The sequence below is a fragment of the Arachis stenosperma genome, chromosome 9 (assembly GCF_014773155.1).
Source record: "Arachis stenosperma cultivar V10309 chromosome 9, arast.V10309.gnm1.PFL2, whole genome shotgun sequence".
In the NCBI taxonomy this organism is placed as follows: domain Eukaryota; kingdom Viridiplantae; phylum Streptophyta; class Magnoliopsida; order Fabales; family Fabaceae; genus Arachis; species Arachis stenosperma.
This window is the reverse complement of record NC_080385.1, coordinates 154267759-154277330: the sequence shown is the minus strand read 5'-3', so window position 1 is coordinate 154277330 and position 9572 is coordinate 154267759. Positions and strand designations below refer to the sequence as shown.

General features: G+C 42.7%; 1 protein-coding gene across 3 annotated transcripts; it reads left to right on the top strand.

Annotated features, from left to right (window-relative positions):
- LOC130950448 (protein TIME FOR COFFEE) lies at window positions 1-6591 on the top strand. 3 transcript variants are annotated; one of them, XM_057878939.1, is made up of 13 exons: window positions 1-433; window positions 521-964; window positions 1069-1229; window positions 1330-1612; window positions 1802-2195; window positions 2330-2390; window positions 2490-2561; window positions 2659-2935; window positions 3076-3142; window positions 3274-3340; window positions 3432-3800; window positions 3893-4955; window positions 5079-6591. In XM_057878939.1, exons 1-13 carry the CDS (start codon window positions 340-342, stop codon window positions 6266-6268), a joined length of 4542 nt encoding a protein of 1513 aa, XP_057734922.1. In that variant the 5' UTR covers window positions 1-339; the 3' UTR covers window positions 6269-6591. The 3 variants fall into 3 exon arrangements, with proteins under 3 accessions (XP_057734922.1, XP_057734921.1, XP_057734920.1); XM_057878938.1 differs by having other exon boundaries at window positions 5076-6591; XM_057878937.1 differs by having other exon boundaries at window positions 3893-6591.
- Window positions 6592-9572: the final 2981 nt, after the last annotated feature.

Genomic DNA, 9572 nt, shown 5'->3' with positions numbered 1-9572 from the left:
GGAGCACAAAAAGAGGGGACGGAGAAAAGAGAGGGGAGGAAGAGAGAGAAAGAGAAGCACAAGAGAGTGGAGGCAGCAAAGAAGAGAAGAGAAGAGAAGAGAAGAGAGAAAGAAAGAAGTAAAGAAGATAAGCCAAGGCGAAGGCCCCTAAGATCTCTGAAAAAGTGAGAGTATCTTGTTTGAGAGGTGAGAATCAATTTAGGGTTAAAATATCTAATCTATTTGGGAATTTTGGTGAAAAGGGGAAAGGAGATTGAGTTATGAGTGATGAGTGATGAGAGATGAGATAAATCCGAGGAAGGAGGTGGGTTCAGCTGATAGTGTTGCGGTGGTGGTGGAATGGATAGGATTAGAGAAGCACGGAGAACAACTATGGCAGCTAACGGTTTGACGAGGAGAAGACACAGGACTAACACACTCAGAGACTCGCCAGGTTCCAATCAGATCTAACTCATCACTCTCATTCCTTCTAATCTTCACTTTTGTCACCGATTCTAATTCTTTCTTTTTCAATTTGCAGATGAAGATGGAGCCATCGAGCTCCAGGAGCCGACGAGGCTCAGAGATCGAGGGAGTGGGAAGAAGGATCGAGATCGAGAGAGGGAAAGAGAGAGGGATCGGCTTGGCAGGACAAAGAGGAGGAGAGGGGATAGGTTGATGCACAGTAGCCGGGAGGATGGTGGGGACGACACCTCCGAGGACAGTATCAACGACGAAGAGGATGACGATGATGGCGACGGAGGACTCGGTGGAAGAGATGGTGGAGCTTCCGCTCCCGGTAGCGCTGGCGCTTCCGTCAGAATGCTCCCACTTAACCCCTCCTCGATGTCTTCATCATCGTCTTCCTTGAACCACCATCGGAAGAGCTTCCCTCCGGCAAAAGTTTTTAGACCAACCCCGCCGACGACGTGGAAGGCCGCCGATGAGATGATCGGAGTCTCTATCCCCAGAAAGGCACGCTCAGGTATTTAAAAATCAGAATTAATAGCAAATCAACTAGATTTTCAAAAAGCTCCACCCAGAATTTGGTGTTTTCAACGCCTTCTGATTCTTTTCTTTTGCTTTCAGCATCGACGAAGAGGTCGCATGAATGCTGGGCTTCGACTAGCGCCATAACGGCGGAGCAGAATCACCGGCAGGCATCCACTTCTCCGGTGAGAACAGCCATGGCAGCGACAGCTGCTCCAGCTTCGCCGTCATCGTCGAATGCATCAGCAAGGAAGAAAATAGTGAGTTCTTGTTCTCAGTATTTTTCCTCCTCTTCCTCACTCTTTCTGGTGTTATCTTAATGGGTGTGAAGTACTAACAGTGAGTGTCTGTAATTTTCAGAAGCCGAATGGAGGAGGGCCAAAGTTTCGGCCACCAAAATCATCTTCGAAGTCATCGTCTTCAGCGCAGGACGATATCGAGATAGAGATCGCGGAAGTGCTGTACGGCATGGGTAGACAGTCACAAGGGCCATCTAGGCATGAAATCTTGGCCCATGAACCGTCAAGGGAAGCTAATAAATCTTCCGGTGACGGCAAGTCAAGGATTTCATCGCCGATCTCCAACTCCCAATCCTCGCTGCCTCAGAATTCAAGCTCTTCTGCGGTTACTGTTTCCGCTGTTGGTGGGTTCATCTTTTCTGGGACTTTTCTCAGCTTAATCGTCTCTTTGGTTGGCTAGAAAACGAGGTGAAAGTGAAGGGAAATCAAATCCACACTTTCGCTTTATTTTCTCGGTTGTCCAAGATTGAAAGTGATGTGTTCCTCATCTTTTAATTTTTGGTGATTTCATTTATTTTGATTTCACCCTGCAGCTCCTAAGAGGAAGAAGCCGCGTCCAGTGAAGCCAGAGGATGAGAATCCGACGATTTTTGGCGCCCGTAGCAGCCCCATTTCACCAGCAATGAAACCGGAGTCTGAACAGCCTTCAAAGAATGAAACTTGCTCGCTGAATTCAGATAAGAACGACACAGGATCTGCGCCTGAGAATTTGGACAATCAGCAGCCGGTTGGGCCTTCGCCGGAGCTGATTAAGCCAGAAGGCAACGTATTATCGGATTCTAAGCCTTTGGTGGAGGAATCGGGGAAACCTAAAGATGTGGGATTGAGCAGCAAGGAAGTGATGGCGGCCCCTCACTCGCCGAAGAAGGAATCTGCTGCTGTTCAGCAAGTAGATGATGACCGTGAAGATGTGAAAGCGACTAAAGCGTGAGCACCATCTTTTTCTACTGTTTCTTTTATCTCTCTTCCGTTCTTATCTTTTTGGTGGGTTTGGTCTGAATGTGAATCTGATCTTTGCTTCTCTTTTTTTTTTTTTTTTTTTTTTCCTCTTGGTTCTTCAGGAATCCGACAATATCAGAGGGTGAAAACCAACGAGAGGAGAAGTTCCAGATAGATCTGATGGTGCTTATCTCCTTTTCTTCATCTATTCATCTTCAATAAATCAATAGAGCTCTGTCTCCGCAACTCTGTATTCTTATTCTTTTTTGGTGGGGTTTTCAGGCGCCGCCTCCTCCGTTGAGGTCGTCTCCGGAAAGAGATGTTGTGATGAACATGGTTGTTGACGCAGAGAAAGTAAGTTGGCTTGGGCACGGTTTTGTGCAATTAGCTCTGATTCTGCGTTGCTGGATGATAAGCAGTTCTAAAGGGATTTGGGTTGTGGTTTGTGCAGGAAGTGAAGCCTGCGATGAAGCAGGATGAGAAACAAGTGAGAATGAATAAAGACGAGGCAGCAGTGGGTCTAGAAAAAGAGAAAATGAGAGCTATGGTGGAAGAAGCTGAATCCAACAAAGCAGTTAATTTCCTGAAGGAAAGGGGTATTGATTTGCACCTTGACTTGGAAAAAACTGATAAGGGAGACACTGGTGCAAATGGCACTTTAGCTAGCAAGAAGCAGCATCAAACAGTTCAGAGGCAACAGCCGCAGCAAACAAACTCGGATAAAAATGGTACGTTCAATTCTGAAGATAAACGTAATAATAATAATAATAATGAAAAGAATTCAGTTTCTTCAATTTTAGCATCCCTATCTGAGCTAAGTTTCTTGTTGATCTGGTGGCTCATGAGCTTTCTTTTATTTTTTTGGCAGTACAATCCAATTCTTTGCCACTTCCAATGTCTGTTCCCAGCTGGCCTGGTGGGCTTCCTCCTATGAGGTACGGAGGGATCAACTTTCATGCGTTCACTGTTTGATGTTTTGGATCGGATGTGATCTGCCGCACTATTTGTGTGGTATGTTTCTTTTCTCTTTGGATGTGGTATCTGACTTCTCTCCTCTTTTCTTCAGTTACATGACACCTTTACAAGGAGTAGTATCTATGGACGGAACTACCGTGACTCCTGCTGCCATACCGGTACATGTCTTATTTTCTATAGTAATATTTCAAAAAGCGTAGGCTGAATTTCTTTTATTTATATACTTATATTTATTCTCTATTTTTTCAGCCTCCCCATCTTCTCTTCAATCAGCCACGGCCTAAACGGTGTGCAACACATTGCTACATTGCTCGTACCATAATGTATCACCAGCAAATTGCGAGGATGAATCCATTCTGGCCTGCTGCAGCAGGTTCAGCGTCATTATATGGAACTAAGCCTGGCCATCTTAACATGGTGCCATCCACAGATTTGCATGGCAATCTTCCTGGTAGGGCCACCAACTCTACTCAGGACAAGGGCCACAGTCTTGCCATGTTTCCAGCTCATATTGGGAAGGATAAAGCCACTCCCCCTGCGGCTGTGGACAACCAATCAAGAAAGCAAATCTTGCTCCAGCAAGCTTTACCTCCGGGAGCAGCACCTAGTAATATATTGGTATGTTTTAATTTATCACTATTGAAATATCGGATTTATTCCTCTCCTCTTCTTTTAAAAATAATGAATTCTTCCTCCCCCACAATTTTCAGCATGGCCCTGCTTTCATCTTCCCTCTGAATCAGCAGCAAGCAGCTGCAGCAGCGTCTGTTCGGCCTGGATCTGTCAAGTCCTTGCCGGTTACAAGCAATGGAGCATCATCCGGCCCTTCCAATTCTGCTCCACCTAATGCAACTGCTACTGGGGCTGCTGCTGCACCAACAATGAGCTTCAGCTATCCGAATATGCCTGGCAATGAAACTCAGTACTTGGCCATCTTGCAAAATAATGCTTACCCATTTCCAATACCAGCTCATGTTGGGAGTCCGCCTGCTTATCGTGGAACCCATGCTCAAGCGTTCCCATTCTTCAATGGGTCTTTTTATTCTTCTCAAATGCTCCACCCTTCACAGATTCAGCAACAGCAGCAGCTTCCAGTTCAATCACAGCAGAACCAGCAGCATGGCCATCAAAATACCAGTATTTCTAGTGGGTCCTCCTCTTCCCAAAAGCATGCACAAAATCAGCAACAAAAGCCTAATGCTGCAACTGGTCCCAATGGTGGTGTTACTGGTGGTGGTGGTGGTGGTGGAAGTTTGCAAGGTTTCCCTGTCACCAAAAATCTTTCCTCACAGCCACTCCAGATGCAACAGCAGCATCCCAGGCAGCAGTTACCAAATCATCATGCTTCTCATCCAGCTCGCCAAATTGAGTCTGAGATGGGGGGCGAAGACAGCCCGTCCGCTGCTGATAGTCGCATTCCCCGAACTACGATGAATATCTATGGCCAAAGTTTTGCAATGCCAATGCAGACACCAAATTTTGCTTTGATGTCGCCTGCATCAATTAGTGGTGTTGGGTCTAATGGCAGTGAGAAGAAGCAACCACAACAGCAGCATCCCGGTTCAAAGGCTGGAGGTGAAGCATCTCAGGCTTTTGCCGTGTCATTTGCACCAATCAATGGTGCTACTGCTGCCCCTGGCCTTGACCTCTCCTCTATTGCCCAGAATCATTCAATTATGCAACATCATAATTATCAATTAATGGCTGCTGCACAAGCTGCAAGTGCTCAGAATAAGAAGAATTATCATGTCCCTGAAGAAGGGAAAAGTGCTGGTAATTCTTCAAACCTTGATGAAGATAGAAAAACCATGTCCAGTAAAATTCAATCATCAATGGGCCAATCCATTGCATTCTCAAGGCCAGATGTGTCTGACCCCTCAATAACTTCTATAGCAGGTAGCAATGTCATTGATAGCTCAGGCCGCAGTCTCAACCTTGGTTCTGCATCTTCCCGGGCTTCTGCTTCTGTCATGCCTGCTGCCATCAACTCCCCTAGTGCAGCCAGTCAATCACAACAAATGCAGCGATGTCAACAGCAAATTCTTCAGCTTCAGAAGCAGAGTCAATTCGCAGCTGCGGCTGCAGCTTCCACCCGAAATAAGACGCCATCCACAAGTAATGGCATTGTTTACTCTGATAATCTACCTTCTACATCTGCAATGGCCACCAAGTATCCCAATGCAGTATCTGCCTTCCCTCAAAACCTTGTACAGAGCAGCAGCACTGTTGCCCAGTCAGCTCAGTGGAAGAACTCAACAAGGCCAACCACTTCTCAATCTCCTCCTTCCATGGCTTCGACAACACCGTCGTCAGTCAAGTCTCTACCCCTACAGCAGCAGGGTCGTTCCCAGCAAGCTCACGCACAAATATCTTTTGCAGCCAGTCCAAAACCATCCACAGCACAGGTGCAACCTTCAAGTTCCACCCAGTCCCCATCTCCTCCAGTTGTGGTTGGCTCACCAACTACTTCCTCAGTATCAAAGAACACTGGTAGCCCAAGGACAACATCGGCATCAAACAATAACAAGATCAGCCAAACTTCTTCCTTATCATCACAGCAAGCCAAGAACTCTTCTGCTGTGCCGGCTCGGAAATCCTCACCTGTTGGTGGCAGGAATGTCCCATCGATCCTAAGTGGCCCTCAGCTACCACCCTCTTCAACAAGCTCTGGGAGTAAATCCCAATTGCCACAACAGCAACAAAAGCAACAGCAGCAATTACCAAAGCAAACAATGCCACAGGCCCAGCTGTTCTTCTCAAATCCGTATATGCATTCCCAAGTTTCACAGTCAGGTAGTTCCCCCTCTGCTACTTCGGCTGCTGCAAGTGGGTACTATATTCAACGCCGCGGCCCTGAGCAGATGCAACGACCAGGCTCTTCCGGCAACTCCTCAAATGGTGCTGCAGTGAACAATTCAAAAGGCAGTACCATACCAGGTCAGGGTCTTATGCACCCCGCCCAGTTTGCTGCAATGCCACCATCTGGTAACCACCATCAGTTTGTTCCTAACTTCCCGTATGTCCATCCTGTGCCCACTGCTGTTCAAGTAAAGCCGTCAGATCAGAAGCAACCCGCTGGTGAGTAGTGGGATGAGATATATATCCCTTGGTTGAAACCCTCTGCTGTGCTGTGCGTGTGGTCAAGAAAGAAACAAAGAAAGAAAGCACTGTGAGCTAAGAGGTATAATTTGGCATGGCATGGCTTTTTGTGGTGAAAGATGGTGTCTTCGATGCTGTATTATTCTCTTTCTCCCTTTTTCCCCCTTATTATCTTCTACTTCTAGGCTACAAGAGCAGTAAACATCTTTTTGACAAGTCTATGTGGGTAGGATGAATGTGTATGTGTCTGGACATATATAACAGTAACCCTCATTTTTTAATTTAAAGATCAAAGATGATTTTCTTCTTCTGTTCCTGATTTGGCTTTAATTCCTTACTTCCTCTTTTCGTTTCTTTGGTTTCATTCTTTCGCCTAATTGAAATAAAATGAAGTTTGGGTGGCAGCGCTGGATTGAATGCAAGAAGTTTTAGTTGTAGGTGAGTGTAATATCAATGTGTAGAAAACAGATGAGTTAGATAAATAGTTGGGAGCTTAAGGGGTGAAAGGGTATTCAAAATTATTACTGGCTTCTTAATTTCTGGAATCTTTGGTTGGTTGTGGGCAAGGGTGGTGTGGTCCGGATAATGTGGTGAAGATAGTTTCATAACACCACGGCTATGCACTAGACAAGTTGTTCTCTGTATGGTGTCAGCATTCCACACGTGGCTTATGTGTATCATAACTACTTTTATTTGAATAATAATCATATAGATTATTGTTAATGGGTATATGATAGTACCTAGTAGGGTAAATGTGGGCTATATTGCTAACTTTGCTAGCTTCCTTTTCCTTTTATATTATGGAAAAACTTTGTTTTTCCCTGTTTTGCCCTTAATGGAGGGTCCCCTCTAGTTACAGACAACACCCTGGCCCACTTGAACAATCAGAGTGTTTAGGCCTTTCATAACCAAACTCAAGCAGCGACATATTGTGGGCCCAGACATCCCACCTGTGATGATGTGAAAAAATTTGCTCTTGTCTCTAACATGTTACACGTGTGTGCCCTCTTTCTACTTCCCTTTTGATTTTACAAAAGTAACAAACATGTTCCTAACTCATCTGATTGCAGCAGAGCTCTACCTCTTGTAACATTTACCCTCTCTGCCTTAACATTGGTTCTTTTCTCTAGCTAGCCTCTTCAACTTTATGATACATGAACAAAGGCTTACACAAGAGGCAAAATAACTTTTTATCTTTTCTCCTTATGGGAATTGGTTTAGAGATAATTTTATTAATAAAATACATCAATTCTATACTCTCGTGGCGTGGACCAGTTGTATTTGCATCTTGCAAGACATGAAGATAAATAAATAGATAAAGAGATGAGTGAGAATGACATGGATTTCTTTTTTAAATATCCTTTCTCCCATCTTCATAAAGGGAAAAGTATCTACTTCCTTCTAGTGCTGAAATGGCAGGAAAGCATTTTTTATTTCCTATTAAAAAAAGTTTGGTAGGGGGGTGTAAATATAAATTATAATGATTATATGGGAATTTCAGATTGGTACCTTTTTTGAGTGATATTCATTTATTCACTTATCTGTTTTTCTTTTTTGAGGGGCCAAAGATAAAGCATAGAGATCTTCACTTGGTTCCCTCTTGATCAACTGAAAAAGACAATATTTTGTGTCCTTTTCCCGTTCAGAGAGGGACCCATGAAAGGAATCAATTAATGGAATAAGGCAATAAGCAAAGTCTCCATGCCCCCCTTTACCCACTTGTGAATGCTGAAAGAAAGATAAGCCTCATGCCACCACAAAATAAAATCAACTTTCAACTATGACTTACCGCACCTTCCTGTCCCCACTCTAACACCTCCTTATTAAAGTAAACTCTTCTCTCTCTCTCTCTCTCTCTCTCTCTATATATATATATATATATATATATATATATTCTTTTATTATTATTATTATTATAAATAATCATTATTTATGTGTTTGGTGAGCATCATAAGCAGTGTAACCTACTCTTTGGTCACTGATCGAAAAGAGTCAAGCTACTTCAACTTTTTTCTTTTCTGTTCACATTTTGAAATTTCTTCCAAGCCTCGGAATTGACCCTTCTTCCCATGTTGCTAATTAGATAAGACAACCTAGTCACCTAGCACAAGCATTTCTCCTTTTGCACATAATCACCAATAGTCCAATACTTTAATTTTTTTTTTAAATATTACTTGTACTGTCATAAAACTGTAATTGCACGTAACCCATATAATTCTACTTCCTTAAAAAAATATGTATTATTGCTAAATTCGGGTAAGGTAGGTAAGGTATGTATATATATGCTTGTATGACAATCTGAATCGTCTGTGAAAATGAGAGGTGTAAGTTTGTTTGGACTATGCAGATGTATAAGGCTAAAGTTAACCATATTAATCAATTTATTTGGGTTGAATATTCATCCATGTGTCACTATCTCCGGAAATGATTCATTCCCCAAAGTATCAAGTATAAAAAATTATAGTTCAACAAAAATATAATTTCTATATCTGGTGAGTCTAGGAGACTGTTTCCGTTTGCTTTCATCTCTTTCTTACGTGGATTGTTTATTCAATTTTTAAATAAACATTTTCTCCATACGTGCTTCATCTTTCACTTAGTTCATTGCATGTGTGATACGTAACATCAGATTGGTGGATAAAGAAAAAAATAAATAAATACCTTCAAAGCAAAATTGGAATGATCGCAATTACTTGGATCACATTATAAAGTGAATTTTTTTCTTGCATTACATGAAACTATATTACATTACATTTTACCATTCACTACACGGCACAAATAATAGTAAAGATATGAGGCCTAATTGGAATTGGAGGGTCCATTGCCTTTAGAAGGTGCGAGGTGAATCCACGTCAAAGGCAATGTCTACATTAGGCACAGGTGAATGAATGTCCAAAAGCTTAGTAAATAGGATAAGCAGAGCAAGAAATTGAGTGAAAAAGAAATGCAATGAAAATGAATGAAAGAGATGTTTTTTTTAGAGATAAATATCAATCAACATATATTTTATTTATTTATTTATTTATTGTCCCTATGATTACTTGAGAAGGTGGAATAAGCTAAGCATGCTCTTTAATTTAGTGTGTGATAGTGAGACAATGAAAATAGCCACTCATAAGAGGGAAATTACCAAAGTGCCACTAGAGCCAATCATGTGAATTAGAACTTTTGAAATTCATTGTTTAAGAAAAAAATTGTACTGTATATGGCGAAAGAGAGAAGCATAGTGAGATCACATGACATGGGGAGGGTAGAGTGGGTGGAAAATGGTGGTGGGTTCCTCCTCATAAA